Source organism: Pan paniscus, chromosome 17 (assembly GCF_029289425.2).
Source record: "Pan paniscus chromosome 17, NHGRI_mPanPan1-v2.0_pri, whole genome shotgun sequence".
Taxonomy (NCBI): Eukaryota; Metazoa; Chordata; class Mammalia; order Primates; family Hominidae; genus Pan; species Pan paniscus.
The window spans coordinates 38,515,442-38,538,184 of NC_073266.2; the positions used below are offsets into that span (position 1 = coordinate 38,515,442).

The following is a 22,743-nucleotide window of genomic DNA, read 5'->3' on the forward strand; positions in this document are numbered from 1 at the left end:
AAGGTAGGCATCATCATCCCATTTCAGAGATGGGATAAATGGATATCACAGTGCTTTAGTAAACTGTCCAAGGACCAAGGGCTAGTAAACAACAAAGCCAGGGTTGGAAGCTAGTTATCCCTAAAAAACACCCATGCGCTTCAATGTGACGGTGTATGTGCATGGGAGAGCAGGGGTGGAGATGGCCCTACTAGACATTTTAAAAGCTGAAGAGATATTAGAAAGCCTTTATAATTGACACAGTGTGGTATTAGCACATGAAAAAGCAAGAGGGACCAATGGAACAGAAGGTTAGAAATAATCCCAAGTACACATGGAAATTTAATATATGAAGAAAGTGGCATTGTCAACCAACAAACATAGGCATTTTAAAATAAATGCTGTGGCGATAAACAGCCATTTGAATAAAGATAAAATTGGATGTATCTCAAAATTTACCATACATGAAAAATTCCGAGTAGATTTCAAAGTAAAAACTGAAAAAAACATTAAGCATCAGAGAAAATATGGATGAATTCCTTTATGATCTGGACATAGGGGAAGTCTTTCTAACTATGACTCAAAATTTTGAAGCAACAAAAGACTGATAATTTGGAGACATTTAAAAATTGTGCGGCAAAGTAACAAAATGCAGAAGCAAAGTCTAAAACATGAAAAATTGCAAAAAAAAAAAAAATCTGCATTTTACCACAGAAAAAGGGCTAAGCTCCCTAATATATAAAGAGCTTCTAAAAACTGAGAAGAAAAACAATTTTAAATGAACAAAAAATATGGACAGGCAGATCACAGAAGGAATTCAAATAGCCCTTAAAATATGAAAAGATATTCAACCTTACTCATGAGAAGAATAGAAATTGAAATTAATATTAGAATAGAAAAAATAGAAAATAAAATTCAAATTCAAATTATACTGAAATAGCACTTGTCACCTGTTAAATGGACAAAAATTCAAAAGTCTTACAACATATTGTTGGTGAGGACAACAGACAATCCCATATCATTACTAGTGGAAATGTAAAATAGCACAACTCTTAGGAGAGGGAGAATATTTTAACAGTAAGCAAAATTATATATGCATGTGTCTTTAACCCAGCAATCTCACTTCTAGGAATCTACTCCAAAGACACACTGGTAAAAATATAAACAACTCAAATGTCCATCCATAGGAGACTGAATTAACAATGCTAACACCCACAAAATGGAACAGGACTCAGCTGTAAAAAGGAAGGAGGAAAATCATACACCAATATGTAACATGCTACTTTTTGTGTAAGAAAGTGATAAAAAAAGAATATAAATATATCTATGTATATATCTATGTATATGTGTATATGGATATATATTTGCTTATATTTATAAGAATAAACACTGAAATGTCAAATCAAAAAAAAGAGTAAAGGGAAAAGAACAGGGTAGAGAGATGTGGATCAAAGTAAGAATATTCTGAATATATCTGGTATAGTTTTAACTTTTAAACCACGTAAATGGGCCTGGCACAGTAGCTCACACCTTTAATCCCAACACTTTGGGGGGTTGTGGTGGGAGGATCCCTTGAGCCTAGGAGTTTGATCCTGGCCTAGGCAACACAGCGAGACTCCATCTCTACAAAACATTTTTAAAATCAGCCAGGCATGGTAACACGTGCCTATAGTCCCAGCCGCTCAGGAAACTGAAGTGAGAGAATCGCTTGAGCCCAGGAGGAAGAGGCTGCAGTGAACCGTGATCATGCCACTGCACTCCAGCCTGGGGGACGGAGCAAGACCCTGTCTCAAAAAACAGGCCGGGCGCAGTGGCTCATGCCTGTAATCCCAACACTTTGGGAGGCTGAGGCAGGCAAGATCACTTGAGCTCAGGAGTTCGAGACCAGCCTGGCCAACATGGCAAAACCCTACCTCTACTAAAGATACAAAAATTAGCCGGGCATGGTGGCACATGCCTGTAGTCCCAGCTACTCGGGAGACTGAGTCAGAAGAATTGCTTGAACCTGGAGGGAGGAGGTTACAGTGAGCCAAGATGGTGCCACTGCACTCCAGTCTGGGCGACAGAGCAAGACTGTCTCAAAACAAAAACAAAAACAAAAACAAAAAAACCCAAACCAACCAAAAAGCATGTAAATGTTTCACATACACAATAAAATAAAATTACATCAAAAAGTAAAGAAAGCACTTTTTAAGTACTGGAAAAAAAGAAAAAAAAAAACCTAAAATGAAAGAGCCTAACTGACAAGAAGGTGGTGAAATAATCAGTCACTTTTTCTTCTTTTCAAAAATAAAATATCATAGCTCTATTCACTGAACAAGGACAAGAAACAATTTCAACCAATAGTAAAGAGTAGCATTCCCCACCAAAAGGAAAGAGTTTCCTGGAGGAATGGCTGATTTCCAAGTCTGAGGCAAGAAATGTACAAGATGAGCCTGAGTACCTTACTGCAGCAAAAAAAAAAAAAAAAAAAAAAACAAGGAAGCTCTATCAAAGATAATTAGGGTCATATACAAATAACATGAGAATCAACCTGAAGAAGCCCCCATTAGCCAAAGACAGGACAAACTGAGTATCAGCAAGGATGACATAAATTGACTGAAAACACACCAAAAATATTTTAAAATGTGTTTATAATGATGCCAAAAATTAAAAAAAAAAAAGACTGAGAGCGAAATAAATACATAAATGTTGGTTATGTCTTGTTTGTGACTCATATGGATCATATCAACAGGCTCTTTTGCATATTAGCTTTTCAGGTAATGGGAGATCTCAGAAGGAGACTGCATGTAGGGAGGGAGGAGAATAAGGGTAGGGGATATATTCCTCTGTCTCCCTTAATACCTGATCCACAAGCTCCTCTTTACTTGAAAGCACACTCCCTGTCAGACAGACCTCTTCCATAGAGCTACCCTCCTCAGCTGCTTTCCTCTTGCCTGTTTCCTGCTGGCCTAGAGGCGATCGCAACTCCCTTCCTCACTGTGACTAGTCACAGAACACTGTATTATCCCTACCAGTTTCCTTAAATATTATCTATACCTTTGTAAACAGTCCTTTACTTAAACTCCCCTCAAGTTACCCAGTTTGTGGCATATCTATCATAATAAGTCTCCAAAATACCTTGCTATAAAAAGTGGCAATTAAGGAAAAGATTGAAGCATTCATCCTGTATTTCATGAATTGGATTTCATGGTAAACATACAGCCCTAGTTGATATTAATATGTAAAAGTTCTACTCTTAACAGAGGAATTACAGTTAATAAATGTGAAAGGAATAACAGAATTAGAAAATCATTATTTTGCTATTCCCTAATGAAATAACAGGGATTCAGTTAAAGATCACGAATGAATGGAACCATTAGATGAAAGGTTAATGAATGATTCTTACAGGAAATTATCACAGACTGATGCCACCTGAACAGAATGATCAACCTTAGCATCACTACAGGCCAGGCAGACATTATGCACCTCCGTATGAGGCAAAAGAAAATACAATCTATTAAGTACCCTTGACTAGAAATCTGAAATAAGTAAATCAAGCTTTTAGATCTAACTACCATTTTATAGGAAATATGGAAAATACAGGAAGAAGTTAAATTACATCATTAGGAAAGTAAAAAGAAAAATCCAGAATGTAAAACAAGGTCCTGTATAGTACCACTAGTTCAACATGCAGGGGGAGGGGAGTTGGAGAAGTTGGGGGAATGAGATTTCTCTATATTAAGAGACTTAAAAGACTCTTAAAGAACCTAACCAAAGAAAAGCAACATTTGGACTTTGGATCCAGATTCTAATAAAGCAACTGTAAAACAGACACTGTTTTAGACAATCAGAAATATGAATATAAACTGGGAATTAATGATACCAAAGCACTTTTAATTTTGCTAGGCATGATAATGGCCATTATGATTATGTAAGAAAATGTCCTTTTTTTTTTTTCAAAGATGCTTATTGAAGTATGTAAGGATGAAATGACAATATATGGAATTTACTTTAAAATATTTTGGTAAGAAAAAGGGTGATTAATGAAATCAAATGTGATGACATTTTGAAAACTGCAAAATCTGAGTAACAGGAGTTCACTATCCTATTTTCCCTACTTCTGCGTATATTTGAAATTTCTTATCATAAAATTACCAAACAGAACGAAAATTCACATTCTTTCCACTGTAACTACAGTTTTCAAACTTGAGTGTGTCTAAGAATCCACATCTCATGCAAATCCTAAGAATCATCCCAAAAAATTGTGATTTTGTTTGTCTACGCAAGATCCCAGATTCCATTTTTAAGAAGTGCCTCAAGTGAATCTGATACAATCTACAGCCTCATATCTGAAAACTATACACTTAATTGCTTTACTACAAGTAAACCAAACCTTAAAGGAAAGTCATGATCATATCTCTTACCTGCCCTTCACCATACCCCACTCCTATCTTAGTGTGACAGACATTTAATTAATCCTTTTCCTGACACCATAAATTCCATGAAAGTGGGACATGTTTGTTTTTACTCACCATGGTGTTCCATTGCATAGCAGAATTCCTAGCACACAGTACACACCAAATAAACATTTGTCAAATGAATGAATGAATAACAGAAAAGAGAAAAAGGAAAGTTAATTGCAGTCCACTGTTTCAAAATTAGTTTGAGGGCTGGGTGCTGTGGCTCATGCCTGTAATCCTTACACTTTGGGAAGCTGAGGCCAATGGCTCACTTGAGACCAGCCTGGGCAACATGGCAAAACCCCATCTCTACCAAAAAAAAATACAAAAATTAGCCAGGCATGGTGGCGCTTGCCTGTAGTCCCAGTTACTCAAGAGGCTGAGGCAGAAGAATGGCTTGAGCTCGGGAAGTGGAGGCTGCAGTGAGCTGAGATCATGCCACCACACTTCAGCCTGGGTGACAGGGCCAGACCCTGTCTCAAAAAAAAAAAAAGTAGTTCAAGACAACAATCTGAGAAAATTTTCAATTTCTTGCCAAAAATCTGGTATCAGAAGTATGGATCAATTAAGAGGCGCACAGGTTGGCCTACCCTTAATATAACACAAGTATAAGATAAACTCTCACCTCCCTGAGATATCAGACTTTGGATGTTAATTTGAACATCTACCTTCCTATTAATTGTTTGGGAACTGTAATAAAAATACACTCTATATTTCATAATCCCAAACAGAAAGGGCAAGTATACTAGAGAAGAAAATCATATCTTTACATTTTAATAGATATACAAATAAAAAATTACACTTCCTCTGTTCAGAAAGTACAAAACCCTACAATTATGAACGTAAGTCACAAATTCAAAAAACAATGGCAAATATAACTATTGAAATTAATTTAGGAACTAGTTCCAAAAAAAGCACTTACTAAAGATGGTTGACAGTCTTACATTTCTACCCCAACATCATTTAACTGTTTAAGTTTTATTTCTTAAATAATAAATCAAAGACAATTTTTTGAAGTTTTAATTGAAGTGTAATAAACAAAGTCTCATAGATTTTGTTTAATAAATTTTATTTTATTATTTTTTTTTTGAGACAGAGTCTCACTTTGACAACCAGGCTAGAGTGCCGTGGCACCAACATGGCTCACTGCAGCCTCAACCTCCTGGGCTCAAGCGATCTTCCTACCTCAACCTCCCAAGTAGCTGAGACTACAGGTGGAAGCCACAACACCCAGGTAATATTTTTATTTTTTTTTTGTAGAGCCGAGGTCCCTCTCTGTTGCCCAGGCCGGTCTCAAACTCCTGGGCTCAAGGGATACTTGCACCTTGGCCTCCAAAAGTGCTGGGATTACAGGCCACCATGCCAGGCCTATCATAGAATTTTCAGAGACACAAGGGACATCAGCAACTATCTGGTCCAACTCTTTGTTCTACAAATAGGGAAACTGAAGCCTAGATGAGAAAAATGATGTACTTCATTACACAGAGATTTAACAGCAAAACAAGACTATGCTCTGAATTTTCAGTCCAGTGTTCTTTTCACACCACACTAATGGCATATTTTAAAGAATAAATACTTTCCATTGTGAATTGCAGTACTACCTGTTCATCTTCTTGAACACATGTGTGTCGTATCCAACAGCTATACTGTGGACTTAAACTAAATGGATATACCCCCTTTTTAGTGGGGATGAGGAATGGAGAAGTAGAGCTATTGGATTATCTTCAGCAATAGAACTCTATATATAATATTTCCTGATAAGTGGGTTTTTCTATCAATTATCGTAATAGAATCTGTAGTTTTCACCATATATCCATAACACCAAAACTTATAATTGTGAAGTAAAACTGGTGTAAAGTTATGCAAAGTCTAATCTAAAACTGAGAATTTACTCTTTATTCAACATAAAATTTTATATGTAGTTCCTTCTTCTGGATTAAAAACATTTCTGGGCAGGGTGCGGCGGCTCACGCCTGTAATCCCAGCACTTTGGGAGGCTGAGGCGGGCGGATCACGAGGCCAGGAGATCGAGACCATCCTGGCTAACACGGTGAAACCCTGTCTCTACTAAAAATACAAAAAATTAGCCGGGTGCGGTGGCGGGCGCCTGTAGTCCCAGCTACTCGGGAGGCTGAGGCAGGAGAATGGCGTGAACCCAGGAGGTGGAGCTTGCAGTAAGCCAAGATAGCGCCATGGCACTCCGGACTGGGTGGAAAAAAAACATTTCTGACTCAAAAGATTAATGAATTAACCAATTCATATCTCAGCCGTTACTCTGAGCCACATCTCTACACACCCACAGGGTGCCTGTAGTGCAAGAGGGCCTATTTACAGAACACACACTGAAAGTATAAAAGATACACACAGAAAGAGAACAAGATAACAACTCAATCTCCATAAATTAGTTCCCAATTGCCTTTTATATCCAACTAAACCCTTGGCACAAAGTATATACCATATTATAAATCACGACTAAACAAATAAACAGTCTCTAAAAGATCTTCCCCATTTATTGACTCTATTAATAAATGTCTCAATTTTCAGTTACAATTGGCTTAGACGTCAATAACGCACAGCTAGATTATGAATTTATGAGCAGCTTGAGGTGCCAGATAAATTACTCTGTACTTAGAGAAGACAATAAATATCAACTTCTAGACTAAGCACACTGACTAGTATATAACAGAAATATTATAAATATGACAATATTACAAATGCTTACTAAATACCAAATGCTGTGATAGTTGCTTTGACTATATTATTCAATTCTTACAACAATCTAGTACTTTTATCCCCTCTTATTTTTCTGAAGATGAAACAGCATTGAGAGGTTAAAATAACTCCCTAAAATATTTCAGCAAATACATGTCAGAGCCTAGATTTCAATCCAAGTTTAGGCCCTATACAAAGATTTGCTGAATGAATAAAAATGAATTAGGAGAGTAACTTGTTTTTTTAAAAGAAGTTCCTTCAACATACTAACATCCAAAAAAGTCTGGTCCAAACTAACCAGATATGCAATTGATACTAATAACACCTATTAACTCACAAATTAGGAACACTGGCAGAGATACAACTTTAAGGCTCAAAGATTTAATGACCTCAGGTCTTTTCATTCCAAGAGTAATATACCCCCAAAACAGATCAATTCAAGTGGCAAGGCATACAGGGGATTAGATAGCAATAATCTAGATTCGAAAATGCTACCCAAAATCTGCTGTAATAACCCAATGTGTGGACTAACACTGTCAAAAAAGTTCACAACAAAAATTCCAGTTTAGCGACAGGGACAATAGTGGAATTAATGACAAAACAGATAAGTTTATGGGAGGAAGCTTGTTTTGGAATATGAGGGATTTGAGACTAACATGACATCCAAGTAGAAATGCTTACAAGGCAGTCAGATATTTAAGGTTTGAAACAAAAGACTAAAAATAAAGATTTGGGTATCATGTACATAGAGATAATAATAATTGAAGCTGTAAGAATGGATGAATTCTTCAAGAGAGTGAAGACAAAGATAAGTATGATAGGCCAAAGATTGAGGAAAAGAAAAAAAGAAGAATGAAAAGATGGGAAAGCACTAGGTCAAGAGAGCCCAGGAAGATAATTTAAAGGAAGAAAAACTCAAAGACTAACACCAGAAATTTCATTTACATTTATCTTCCACATTCTGAAAAACTCCCTAATAAGAAATAGTAGTGACAAACAGCACAGTGTTAGAACTCAACAGGCACTATTTGACTAATACTGGTTCCCTTCTGTCTCCTCCACACACCCGTTGCTTCACCTCCACCAGCCAGAAGAAAAGTGGAAAGGTCATGTTCTTAACAGGCATCATGAAGCGGTGTGCTAATAAATATGCTACAAGCAAGATATTTTCATGAAAAGTATGTCAAACTTCAAAACAAATGTATCTATAACCCTCCCAACCATTTTTGTTTTTCCTTTTTTTTTTTTTTTTTTTTTTGAGACAAGTTCTCACTGTGTCGTCCAGGCTGGAGTGCAGTGGCACAATCTCGGCTCACTGCAACCTCCCCGTCCTAGGCTCAAGCAATTCTCTGGCCTCAGCCCTCCAGGAGCGAGCCACTGCACCTGGCCTTGTTTTTCCTATTTAATTTACAAATCATAAGCATTTTTTCCTCTGCAAAGATTAAACAGACTTAACTAAACTCCATCCCTTATTCTGTTTTCAAAGGTACTCAAAATCACTGAGAAATTATTACAGGCCCTAGACAAAATAATTAGAAGATAAGGAATTCAGGAAAAGAGAAATAGCTCCCGATAATCCTTATAAACTGTAACATGGACAGTAAGAAAGACAACCATTAGGACACTGGAAAGAATCTGACTTACAGAAAACCAAAGTTGACTAATTTGAATGCTCTAGGAAACAAGTGAATGGTTATCATAATGTATCTTAGTATTTGCAGACTATTTTAGCATTTATATATGATATGAAGATTGAACTTACTTAGTTCTTGAAAAAAATTACAGGTGTTCAAGAAAAGGTTGGATAGCCACTTATCAGAGTTCTTCCAGCTACATTATTCTAAACTACTGCAGGTTGAGTATCCCTTGTTTAAAATGCTTGGAACTAGAAGTGTTTCAGACTGCAGACTTTTTCAGATTTTAAAATATTTGCATATACATAAGATATCCTGGGGATGGGGACCAAGGCTAAATAAGAAATTCATTTACGTCTCATACATACCTTATACACAACAACCTGAAGGTTATTTTTTGCAATATTTTAATAATTTTGTGCATGAAACAAAGTTCTGACTGCATTTTGACTGCAACCCATCTCACAAGGTCAGGTGGATTTTCCACTTATGGCGTCATGTGAGCACTCAAAAAGTTTCAGATTTTGAGCACTTCAGATTTCAGATTACGGATGCTATTCATCATTAGTGTCTCAACAAAAAAGCTGTTTAGTAGGTAAGGACATATACCAGCAAATTTCTGAAACCAAAAGATTTGGAAGTTTCCATTTCTAAGCACGAATCTAGTAAAGGAGGTAGAGAAGAAACAATTTGAAAACCTTATTTTTGGGATTACAAAAAAAACTCTAGAACTAAAGGACTGCACGTGGCACATAATACACACTAATAAGTAAGTATCAGTTACACAAATCAACAAAAGTCAAAATAACAGAAAAAGGCAACCAATGTAAAAGGAGTTTTGTTCCTATAATACATGAGAGGTCCAACGTCCAGATAGGGAAGAACAAGAACAGACTCACTGAAAAAGCTGAAGTCACCTGATAGGTCACTGAATGACACAATGAATGAATGAACGAATGAATGCTCAATGTTAAACATAAAACATCATGCGAAGAAAATTCATGCTAGATACTACAAAACCAGAGAAAGGATTTTTTGTCTCTAAAGGAAATTCAGTCTTGGGCCAGGCACGGTGGCTCACGCCTGTAATCCCAGTACTTCGGGAGGCCAAGGCAGGCGGATTACTTGGGGTCAGGAGTACAAGACCAGCCTGGCCAACATGGTGAAACCCCATCTCTACTAAAACTACAAAAATTAGCCAGGCGTGGTAGTGCACGCGTGTAATCCCAACTACTCGCGGGGGCTGAGGCAGGAGACTCACTCGAACCCAGGAGTCGGAGGTTGCAATGAGCCAAGATCGCGCCACTGCACTCCAGCCTGGGCAACAGAGTGAGATTCCATCTCAGTAAAAAAAAAGGAAAATTCAGTCTTTACCAAGTTCAGATTGACAGGGTAATAAAATTTCAGTAACAGCTATCAATAAACAGCTGTGGAACTAAACAGAAAAAGAGGACAAGATTATAAGATTTCAAGGGGGAAAAAAACAACCAAATCTGTCTGTTGACTATTCTCTTTAACAAAATGTTGTTTTAGAAGTGTTGGGCTCCATGATACCTGGCTGTCCTAACTCTGGAGGCCTTGATGGCTTACCTCCTCCACTCTTCCTCTTTGTTCAACCTTCATCTTTCACCCTCAGTTTTCCCTCCATTGTTTCTCCCTTTACCATTATATCAACTTGCACCTTTGTGCAAATGACTTCTAAATCATTATCTGTAATTATGAGCTCAGTTCTGTATCTCCAACAGTCTACAGGTCATTTTCTCATGATTGCTCCACTATCCCCTCAAACACAACGAATCTAAAATTGAATTTATCTGTAGGCCTATTCTTCACAAGCAATTTCCAAACCTGACTTTGCTATTTTTACCATTCTCCCTATAATCCAGGCTCAACCTCTTTAGAGTCATCTGACCATTGCCTCTCTCTTTGGTTCCCCTTCTTTTCCCTGCCAATAAAGTTCCATTAATTCTTCTTTTCTCATTCTCATGCCCCAATTTTGGGCTTCAATCATTTCTGGACTATTACAATAATAACAATTTTTAAAAACTGTCCAATCTCACTGTCTCTCCAATCTTTTCTCATGCTAACCCATCTTCCACACACCAGATTCATCTTCTTCATTCATCCTAGCACGGTCTTATTTATAAATATTTAATAGCCACAACAGTGTAAAGGCAGTCCAAAATCCTTAGCCTACCAATCAAATCCTCCACAATCTAACCCTAATATTTCCTTCCAACCTTATCTTCCTTATTTCCCCAAACATGTCATAGCCAGTCATGTCTCCACCCTCTATTCACGTTATCCTCCACTCCTCTTGAGCACCCTCTATCTAAATCCTATCCATCCATTATAAAACATACTTTGGCTCTCTCAACTCACAGTGACTTCTTTCTCTCAATTTCCAAGAACGTACATTATCTAAACAATCATCTGGAATTTATCACGTTTTCTCAATCTGTGAAGTGTTTAGCTTTGTTTCTGTGTATATACGTGAGACAAGGTTTTGTCTTCCATTAAATAGATTGGACTCTCAGGGAAAGAGTCATGACTTACATTTCCTTGTATCCCCCACATGTAAATAAAGGTCCCCACCAAATGAAGCTATAGCAAGAGGCCAGAAGATGATTTAAAGAAAAAGAAAGCTACTAAACCCTCCCTATAACACCACTCATGTAATAAGGAGATCGAAAAGCAAAATAAAATCAAAAATATATGAAAACTGGATAAATATTAAAAGATAAATCAGACTTCTTAGAAGTTATAGAAATCCTTACAAGATATATTCTAATTCCTTCCACTTATCTCGTTTAATAAAATGTTTTAAAATCTATTACGCATCAACCTTCTTTACTATTTCTCAATATAAAGAGCATCCATAATGTGGTGAGACATTTCAAACAACCCACAATACTCTTATTTCCTGGTCAGGGATGCTTACAACAATTCTGAAAGCTTTGGGAAGCTTCTTGTAAAACCCATACACGTGGAAAAATACAAATAAACAGAAATTTAGAGTAACTGAAATGCACGTTAATTTTAAACAATCTACATTAATTATCCTTTGATTCAAGATGGGATTTTTGAATTGTATTATTTCTTTGAATGGTATTATTTTGTTTCCTTAATCTTAATCCCCAAAATTGAGCATATCTAACATTATTTCACCGAAGACATTGTGAAATCCTGTCCATATACATGCTCCCTGAAACCTTATTTTAGAGATTATGTAGTTTTGTTTGGACCAAGAAATATTATATAACCCTTAGTTGTTCAGAAACTCTGAACAACTTTGATACATTTACAGGTATCAAACCTGTAAATACATTTGATACATTCTTAGGTATCAAACCTAAGAATTCCAATTATTTACAGATAACTGTATTATCAACCACTTAACTATTTTTAAAATGGGATTTTGGATTTTCATGTCATAAAACCCTCTTTAGAATGTTTTACAAGTGACACTGTTAAGTGCCACACCACCAAAAAGACAGTTACAATAACTGTATGGTACGTACTTTTGTAACCAATAATACAATAAGTTAACACTGTAATTACCTATGACCAATTATCTTGGGCTTTTACAATAGTTCAGCAAAAAGTTACTTCAAACTCAAATCACCTATGAAATTTTGGCTCAAAAATCACTTCCTCAATAGCAATTCTCCGTTATCATTTTCAAGGCTAAAAACTAAACCCCTAGGAGCTAAATCGCAAAAAGGAAAAAAAAATGCAAAGTAGTCTTTCCAATTTAACTGTCAAACGGATCAGAAAGATTAACATCACTACGATCGCCATTCAACAAACTGTATACGTTGCAGTAACTCTGACGTGATAACTTTTTATAGGATGCCTGCAATAGCAGTTTGTAAGTATCTTTCGGGTACTCATGAACTGAGTCAGAATTAAAAGTTCAGAGTAGTTAGTACAGAGCCAGTCAAATGGCAAATAGGACCACACCATGAGATGTTAATGGTACTCCAAGATTCTTCAGGAAACAGAAATCTAGCATTTTCCAAGACGATTATGCACACCTGAGACTTTCTTTTGCAGCGAACCAGACTAATGCAAGAGGAAGGAAAGACATGCAAAACCCCAGACAAGCAAAAGAGAACAGCGCTACTCACCAGCAAACAATCCGAATTCACTTCCGATTTGGGATCCCGCAGCAGGTTGTCGATTTTTTCAAATCGAGTCTCAAAACTGTCCCCAGTCGACATGTTGCTGCTGCTGTGACAATGCCCTCGTACCAGTACCAGCAGCGGAAAGCAATTTCAACCAACTTCCTCCGCGGTGGGTAGGCTGCCGCGGGGCGGAGGAGCCGGAACCTCAGGGTCACCAGGTGCGCCCGGTTCCCCCGTCTTCCCCTCACTGAGGGGACCTCCGCTCTCCAGACCCCGGGCCGGGGGCAACAGCGACCCACAGCCGCTCGGACGCCCAAAGTCGCATCCCACCCGGCAGCCCCTCACGACAGCCGACAGCGCCGTCGCCACCAGCCTCGTCGCTCCGGCGAGGTGCTTCAGTCTAGCGGGCCCCGGCCGCCGTCGCCATGGAGGGGTCCCCGTCCCGAGATGGGCAGGAGCGGGGAGAGAAAGAGAAGCAGGGTGGAGACTCCCTCCGGGCAACAAGGGAGGGAGAAGAGGAAAGGCGAAAGCGAAGGGCGGATGAGGAGCTGTGCCAGCTGCGGCCGCCGCTCGGGCCACGGGCCGGGCCCGCTCCGCTCAGAGGCGCTGTAGACGGTCTAGCCCCGCGTCCCCGGCTCTACTCGGCCCGGCCCGACGCACCGATCAGTCTCGGTCCCCGCAGGACAGCCTCACTCTCCCATTTTGTCCCGTCGCTGCTAGGGCTGCTGCTACGGTGTCCGGTGGGGCAGGGCGAGGTCGATGCCCGATGGAGACTTAGCAGAGGAAAGGCTGGAGAGCGGGCGAAGAGGAAGACGATAGTTGGGTCCCGGCGGCTGCTGATGGGGGAGCTTCTGGGAGGGGCTGCGGTCCCAGCCGGGGAAAGGGCGAGTCGCGGCGGCGAATGCCTGGGGGGTGGGGCGAGGGGGGCTGAGAGGGACTAATATGTCCGCCTTCCTGTTCAAACAAACGGAGACCGCCGGCGCAGACTGCGCATGCGGGGCGCGGACGCTCGGAAGGGGAACCAGCCGGGACCCCGCGCGCGCGCGCGCACTCTGTCGCCTCCGCAGGGTGGGGCGGGGCGGTGAGGTGGGCGGGGCCTTGCGGGCAGGCGGTGGAGAAGGCGGACCGCTGGGAGGAGCCGAGTAGGGGTAAGCAGCGGCCGGCGAGGTCCTCGCCTTGGCCGGCTCTGAGGAGCCATGCAGGGCTCTAGAGCGGCCTTGGAGGTCCGGACGGAGGCGGAGCTCTGGCTGCTTCTGATCGCTGTCCCGGCAGATGCCCCAGCTCTGTTTCCTCTGGGTTGCAGCCAGTCCAGAGACTTCTGACGAGGAGAGAGTGCTTGTTCTCCTTGTTGCTGTTAGGGTGGGGTAATAGGTTCTTTTTTAGGCAAGAAGCCTTTTCGTCGGCAGGTACCAGCATTGAGCACCAGTGGCGTTTGGTTTTCAGTGGTACTCCATGGACAGCCCTCCGCGAGCCCCGGCGTTGAACCCATTTACGATTCACTGGGAAAGTTCCGAAGCGCTGCAGCGCTCAGCCCTCCCACGCCAGGCGTGTGTGTCAGGGGAGCCATAAAATACTGACTCCGGAAGATACAGTCAATAGAAGTCAAGCTCAATTTAATTTATTTAAAGGAAAATAATCTCGTAGAAAAAAATCAATATTTTTAAGTCGTTCGTGTTAGTTCTCTTAACACCCCTACTGTAGTTCTCTCCTGGACGTGTAATGCTGCCGTTTCAATGTCAAAACATTCAGTGAAACTTAATTGTGATTTTTATCAGAACTAATGTAGGACATGAGAATAATGGGCATTTCTCCTAGTTCCGTTACTTCGTTGACTATGGTGTGAGGAAAGGTGAAAGACTTGTCACTCACTCCCCCTGATAAAGTTATATTCTTCACTGGTTTCAGCAGGAAATCTACCTTAATTTATTTCTCATCAAACTTTATTTTTGCTCAGAAGCCAAATTAAGGATCACTAGAAATAGAAAATGTGGATCTTTTACCCCATGATGGAAAATGCTACAGATGAACCAAAAAGCATCGGAGTAAAAAGCATCGTACAGCATCTGAACAGTCCACCAGCCTTACGATGTGAGTCAGAGGTTAGGAAAATCTTATATTGTTTGAAAAAATGTCTATTTTCAATTTATTAAATACAAGAAATTAATTAGATATAAAATCCACTATATATATCAAGATAGGACGTTCTTGGTTTATACAAAAATCATAACAAAGACAACTAGACAAACCAGGTATTTCATTAAATGCCTTTGCAGTGACTTTTCTTGGCTCCAGCATTTTAAGTCATGTGAATTAGACTTATTTTTAAGCATAGGGCTTAAAATAAATCAGGCAGTTGCCCTAAAATAAATTTCCTAAACCCTGCTTGTCTTTTTTTTATTATTACTACCATTTTTAGGTATTAGGAATTTTGTTGTTTCTCAGAGAACCGTGAACATTATGTTGCTTTCCATTTAGACACATACGAAAAAATACAAGTAGTTAAGACAATACATGAGTGACACTGATAAATATAAGTGGAAGTGATAACCAACCTGGCAGAACTACTAGAAATATATGTGGGGTCCATATATTTCTAGAAATATCTACTAGAAATATAGGTGGGGTCCATATATAGCTTACTTACCTACAAGGCTCTTCTGATTATTGTGACACATCACTAGTTATCTTCTGCCATAAGATAGATGGACTCTGAATTAACTTTTTTTTTTTTCTCCGAGGCGGAGTTTCACTCTTGTCGCCCAGTCTGGAGTGCAGTGGCACGATCTCGGCTCACTGCAACCTCTGCCTCCGGGTTCAAGCGATTCTCCTGCCTCAGCCTCCGGAGTAGCTGGGATTACAGGCACACGCCACCACGCCCAGCTAATTTTTTGTGTTTTGTTTGTTTTATTTTGTTTTCAGATGGAGTTTCACTCTTGTTGCTCAGGCTGGTGTGCAATGTCGCGATCTCGGCTCACCGCAACCTCCACCTTCTGGATTCAAGTGATTCTCCTGCCTCCCGAATAGCTGGGATTACAGGCATGCGCCACCATGCCCAGCTAATTTTGTATTTTTAGTCGAGATGGGGTTTCTCCATGTTGGTCAGGATGGTCTTGAACTCCCGACCTCAGGTGATCCGCCCGCCTTGGCCTCCGGAAATGTTGGGATTACAGGAGTGAGCCACCGCCCCTGGCCTATTTTTATATTTTTAGTAGAGACGGGATTTCACCATGTTGGCCAGGCTGGTCTCGAACTCCTGACCTCGTGATCCGCCCTCTTCGACCTCCCAAAGTGCTGGGACTACAGGCGTGAGCCACTGCGCCAGGCCAACTTTTTTTAATAAAGAGGTCCTCACCTTTAATAGGGTGGAATCATATGATATTAAAAATTCCCTTCCATTAGCTGGGCATGGTGGCAGGCACCTGTAATCCCAGCTACTCTGGAGGCTGAGGCAGGAGAATTGCTTGAACGCGGGAGGCGGAGGTTGCAGTGAGCCGAGATGGCGCCACTACACTCCAGCCTGGGTGACAGATCGAGACTCTGTCTCAAAAAAATAAATAAATAAAAATAAAGTTCCCTTCCAACCTTAAAATTCTATCGTCTAATTGTGACTAATCTCTTCCAAAGTATTGTGGATATTTGAGATCACCCTTAAAATATAAAGTATGTTAAAATCCTACATGCAAGTGCAAAATACTGATGCCATGTATAAATATAATAATAATATAACAAACATACTGAGTGCTCACCATGTGCTAGGTACTACTCCATACACTTTATACATAATCTCTTTAAAACTATGCCACAGATGGGGAAACTGAAGTGCAGAGAGAAATGTTGTTAATATTTGCTCAGATCCTGATTGGAACAGAGACAATCTAACTACAGAACCCCCCCATTCATAACTATGACTATGTTAACACTATCTAGTCCTAATACAGTGACAAGTATTTAACAATTGGATTATTTACATTAGCACAGATTTAAATGATTCCATGTAAATGAGGGAGTTATAGAATTTGCAATATCATCAGTCTGATTACAGTCCTTAGGTAAAGATGTGAAATGATTTTAGCAGGTTGAATGAAAAGGGTCTTGAAGGGTGGGTGTGGTGGCTCACACCTGTAATACCAGAACTTTGGGAGGCCAAGGCAGGCAGATTACTTGAGCTCAAGAGTTGGAGACCAGCCTGGGCAACATGGTGAAATCCTATCTCTACAAAAGAATACAAAAATTAACCAGGCATGGTGGCACCTGTAGTCCCAGCTACCGAGGGGGATGAGGTGGGAGAATTACTTGAGCCTGGAAGGCAGAGGTTGTAGTGAGCTGAGATCATGTCACTGTACTCCAGCCTGGGCAATGGAGCCAGACCCTGTCTCAAAAAATAAAAAAAAATTTTTTTAAAGGCCTTGAAAATGTTCAGTAACACTGAACTGACTAGGGATTCCCAAACACTGGGTCCAGGAACCAGTGGCAGTCCTTGGTGGGATTTTCATGACTTGCAGCAAAATGAGAACAATAAAGATATATAGTTAAGTTTTCATAAAGTAACCAGATCTAAGGCTGTCCTTCAGTATGAAATTCTGTTACTTTTTTAAAAATTAAACATACTTTAAGAAGCAAGAGTAATAGTAGATGGTACATTTTTTAATGTTCTTAATTGGCAATTAAAAAATTACGAAGTTGGCCAAGTGCGGTGGCTCATGCCTGTAACCCTAGCTCTTTGGAAAGCCAAGGCAGGAGGATCGCTTGAGCTCAGGAGTTGCAGACCAGCCTGGGCAGCATGGCGAAATCCCCGTGTTTAAAATTAACCAGGCATGGTGGTATGTGTCTATAGTCCCAGCTACTTGGGAGGCTGAGGCAGGAGGATTGCTTCAGCCCACAAGTTCATGGGTGCAGTGAGCTAGGACCAAGCCACTGCATTCCAGCCTGGGTGACATAGCAAGACCCTGTCTCTAAAAAATAAAAAAAAATTATTAAAAAAAATTTACAAAGTTGACAACTCTCTGTAAATATATAGACTAAACTAGTTATATCTTAATTTTTGTGAATTTTGGAATTCAGGCATCTGGAAACATTTAGTGTAGATGAGAGTCATGCTAGAACCTAGTGAAGAGACTGCAGTGCTGAAAGAATTTGAATGAGGCATATTTGGGAGAGATCATGGAAACATCAGAAAGATTTGGGTGTAGACTTCTGTATAGTAAAAGACAATTAAGCTGAGCATTCCTTTGCTTTTGGTCATTTGGTAGGAAATAGGCTTGGTATCATGTTTGTGAATTTCTCTAATAAACATTGATGTGTTAGCTAGCCTCCAAAGATTGCCCCCAATGAACTATGTCTCCAATATTCACACCCTTGTGGCATTCCCTCCCACACTGAATCCGGGCTGGGGTCTTGTGACCTGCTTTAACCAGTACAATGCAGCAAAAGTAGCACTGTGCCAGCAGGAGGCCTAAACTCTGAGGGTGCCTGGCAGCTAACAGTTTTATGCTCTGGGAAGTCAGACTAAAATGAGATCACCATGGTGTGAGGAAACCCAAGCTAAGTAACCACATGAACAGATCACATGGAAGACAACCAAAGAATCCTACAGACCTTGAGAACAGAGACCCCAGACTGGCCCATTCCAGCAGCCCCCAAGCTTTGATGGCATGTAGAATAAGAAACAAGCTGATCCCTCCAAGCTCTCTGCCCATACTGCAGAATCATGGGCAAATAATAAAATGGTTGATACTTTGAGCCACTAGGTTTTGGCATAGTTTTACAGCAATACAAGACAAAACAGTTGAATTTCAGAAAATAATTAATCATAAGTAAATATATAGAGAGATATATGTTGGGAATGCCTTTTATACTTCTTTATATTACCCACTATGAAAGGAAGCTGCCCACAATAGACCCTTGGTAAAGGAATGACAGACTAACTCATGTTAATCTTCACTTCAGTGGAAACTGTGTCCAAAAGAAATGTAAAAGCTTTTTAAACAAATTAAAGAATGATTTCAGGTGTTTTAAGTTATTACAAAATTATCATATTCTCATATAAACACATTCTACCTATGTTTTTCTATTTCCTCAATTTAGAAGATAATCATGTTTATTCTATTTCAAAAACATACCAAAAATGCAGGTATGATCACGCATCAATTCTAATTCAGTGCTATAAATTGCATGTTATTTCAAAAATGCATACCACAAACGTGTTAACAATGTGATGTGGCTAAGTTCCTATAGAAACTTTAGCTAACATTTCCAAGAAAGTATGATACTTATTATGTTTAATATAACTTTCCAAAGGGCAATACCTTTTTTATTCACATAGAATAACTTCACTTGATACTGAACAACTTTAGTAAACAGAAAGTTGTGAAAAATTAAGTTCAGTTCTGTTTTAACAGGTTGGTTTTATATGATTAATATTTACCCATAAGTAGTTTATCTGTGTATATTTTCCTAGATCTGAAAAGCGAATCAAGAGAGTGTGTTCCTTTACCTAAGAGTACTCCTTTTGAGATCAGTCAAGCTTTTCTTTCCACAGGACATTCAGGCGTGGGAGTAAATGTATTTTGACATTTTTAGATCTACTATGGCCTTAATGCTGCCTACGCAGAGTTGGGGATGTAGGCATCTATCAAGATTACAGCAAGGAAAAGTGTAGGGCAAGCTGTGAGCACAGAGTACCCTTAAGGCTTCTCCTGACTCACCCTGGAATGCCTTCCTCTAACATCTGTTTTTTATTTCTTAGAAGCTGCTATTCCATTCAACTGCAAAAATACTTGCACTGACCCTAGAAACAGAATGAAGAAATAGAGGGAAAAGGATTTTTGTAAAACAATTACTTCCCTGCTTTATGCCATTGCCATTTTGATAACCCTACTGGTATCATACTCACAACCCCAAGCATGCAAATGGCTGATATTACAATTTATTCTAAGGGTGGGGGCTGTTATGTTTGTGGAATTTCTGAGATAGTTGGTATGTGGCCATAATAAGAGAAGGAAGCCCAGATCAAGGAGTTACACATAGCTGGTTACATACTCTTTCTCATTTTTCTGTAACAGCTTCCTATCCAGATTTCCCCCTCCCACCCAGCACCACTCCACTGAGTTCCAAGACCAAGTGTACTTTCTGTCCTATTGCTTTTTAGGTTCTGACATCTTCCTCTTTAATGTTCCTAAACTGGTGACTTGCCTTTTTTTGGCAGTGACGGGCTCGTCACTCAGTATCTACTTCTCTTTTTTATTTGTCATAACTTTTATCACTCATCTCAGTCCCAACTTTCAGACTTCCATACCAAACACTTGGAAACAGAAAAATGTTTCTGACATTTCACTGTTTTCCCCTCCCTTCTATCATTCAAATACCTCCTGAAATGTAACCTCCTCCCTAAAAATCTCTCTAACTGGAAAAGAGACACTGATTCCTTATGCCTACCCATATTTATATAAATGTTACCCTTACACTCTCTGTGTTCTTTCTTAATAGCCATGATAACTCATACACTTTACCCCTTTTAATTTGCAGTGTAAATACTCTGCTAGTTGAATTTATACATTTGTTTTTGTTTATGTGTTCTTGTCATTGCTGCTTCATACATTCCCTAGGGCATAGGCTAAGACGTTAAAAGCAATAATCATGTTTTTCTTTTCATTGTAAAAATAGTTCATGCTTACTTTTAAAATTTTGGAAAATATGGAAAAGTAAGCAGAGAACAAAAATCACCCATATTCCCACCACCCAATTACCATCACTGTTGATGTTTTTGGAGTTTCCCTTTTCATCTTTTTTCTCCCTCTGTAATTGTTTGTTCGTTTTATATGCTATATGTATAATTATTGTATACATTTTTACAGCGTACAGTCTTATATTTACTCTAATTGTAACTTTTGAAACCTGCATAATATTCCATTCTAGAAATTTACCATAGTTTGCTTAACCATTACTCTGTTCATCTATAAATAATGCTACTGTAAACATCTTTGTACATAAAGTTGAGTTTTTTTTGTAAATAATTTTATCTCTTCCTTGATGATTTAAAGGGACTATCTTCAAACCAGTAAAAATATTTCACACATAATACCTGGACTTTTTCTAAGCAATTCAGTAATTTGTTGCACAATAAGCTACCTCACATATTTCAACAGGAAATACATTAAATTTGCATAGTGAAGACATTACATAATGAATTAGGACACAATTAAAATTTGCTTTAAATATTTCTTTCGGGGAGAGGACACCACACTTCTACTCAATGAAGAGAAACATTTTTACAGTCCAGAGATCTTTTATTTTTTTAACACCTATGATGCCATGAATTCATAGGGAATAGGTTCCAGCAGCTCAGGCTGCTTCCCATTGGTTCTCACACAGTGTGCTTCTCTGGGTGGAGCAGGCTGGGGCTTCAGTTGAACCCAGGTACCTTTCTCTTTGGCTTCTTTATTTTTCTGACCATTTTCCTTCAAGCGTTTCAGGAAGCTATCTCAGCTCTTAGAGTGCTTAATATGCTCAATACGCACATTAATTCTTTTGGCAAGAATCTTGCCCTTGTTTGTTTATGCAATGCCAACAGCATGCTGGGGAACATTGTAGACTCTTCCAGTTTTGCCAAGGTAACACTTATGGGGCATTCCTTTTTGGACAGTACACCTTCCCTTGATGTCTACAATGTCACCTTTCTTATAGATTTGCATATACGTGGCCAAAGGAACAACTCCATGTTTTCTAAAAGGCCTAGAGAACATATATCGGGTGCCTCTCCTCTTTCCCTTTGTGTTCGTCATTTTGGCGAATTACTAGAAAATGGCGGTTCCGGCCAAAAGGAAGGGAGTTTTTTGTTTGTTTGTTTGTTTGTTTGTTTTAATTTGGTAATACAAGTTTATGCTCCCACTATTAGTAGTTGCGTGCCTTCTTATTTATTTTTATTTATTATTTATTATTTATTTTTTTGAGATAGAGTCTCACTCTGTTGCCCAGGCTGGAGTGCAGTGGCCAATCTCTGCTCACTGCAACCTCCATCTCCTGGATTCAAGCAATTCTCCTGCCTCAGCCTCCTGAGTCGCTGGGACTACAGGGCGCACCATCAAGCCTGGCTAATTTTTTGTATTTTTAGTAGAGACAGGATTTCACCACGTTGGCCAGGCTAGTCTCGAACTCCTGAGCTCAGGTGATCCGCCTGCCTGAACATCCCAAAGTGCTGGAATTACAGGTGTGAGCCACCACGCCTAGCCTGCGCCCCTTTTATTTTTTCCTCAGCACTGGGTGTGTTACTATTTACATCTGAGCTCATTGTTCTATTGATTTGCATATCATTGATTATTATGAGGTTGGATATGTGTTCCATATGTTTGTCAATTGTTTTTGGTTTTTTTGCATTAATTTACATTCTGTGCCTATTCATCAATTGACTCGGAATTTTTCTTATTGATTTGTATGAATATAAATACAATACTAACCTTTATCTTAATTGCACATTCTTACCAATTTTTTTATTTATTTTTAAATTCTGAGTATATTTTTGACAACCAAAACGTTTACTTTTTTAAACAATTTAATTTGTGTGTCATTCTTGCACAGGAGCCATGCTAATCTCTGTATCTTTCAATTATAGTATATGTGCTGCCCAAGTGAGCATTTCTTTTGCTGTTTTTATGTTTAGAAAGTCCTTCCACTTTCCGTCCAGGCGCAGAGGCTCACGCCTGTAATCCCAGCACTTTGGGAGGCCGAGGCAGGCGGATCACCTGAGGTCAGGAGTTCGAGACCAGCCTGACCAACATGGTGAACCCTGTCTCTACTAAAAATACAAAAAATTAGCCAGGTGGGGTGGCGCATGCCTGTAGTCCCAGCGACTCA

The 22,743-nt window shown here is 39.4% G+C and overlaps 1 protein-coding gene and 1 non-coding gene across 4 annotated transcripts in view; both read right to left on the minus strand.

The window, feature by feature from the left end:
* The window catches only part of ROCK1 (Rho associated coiled-coil containing protein kinase 1), a 160,519-nt gene extending 146,124 nt beyond the window's left edge, over positions 1-14,395 (minus strand). For all 3 annotated transcript variants that reach the window (XR_008621949.2, XM_008968595.6, XM_003815640.6), the window contains exon 1: positions 12,898-14,395. Coding sequence is in view for 2 of the 3 variants with exons in the window: in XM_008968595.6 (XP_008966843.3) it covers positions 12,898-12,990 (93 nt within the window). In the remaining variant the exon portion in view is untranslated. The remainder of the gene's footprint in view (positions 1-12,897) is intronic.
* Positions 14,396-22,422: 8,027 nt separating this feature from the next.
* On the minus strand, positions 22,423-22,525 carry LOC112437788 (U6 spliceosomal RNA). The gene has a single exon (XR_003026303.1). It is a non-coding gene; the product is annotated as a U6 spliceosomal RNA (small nuclear RNA).
* Positions 22,526-22,743: the final 218 nt, after the last annotated feature.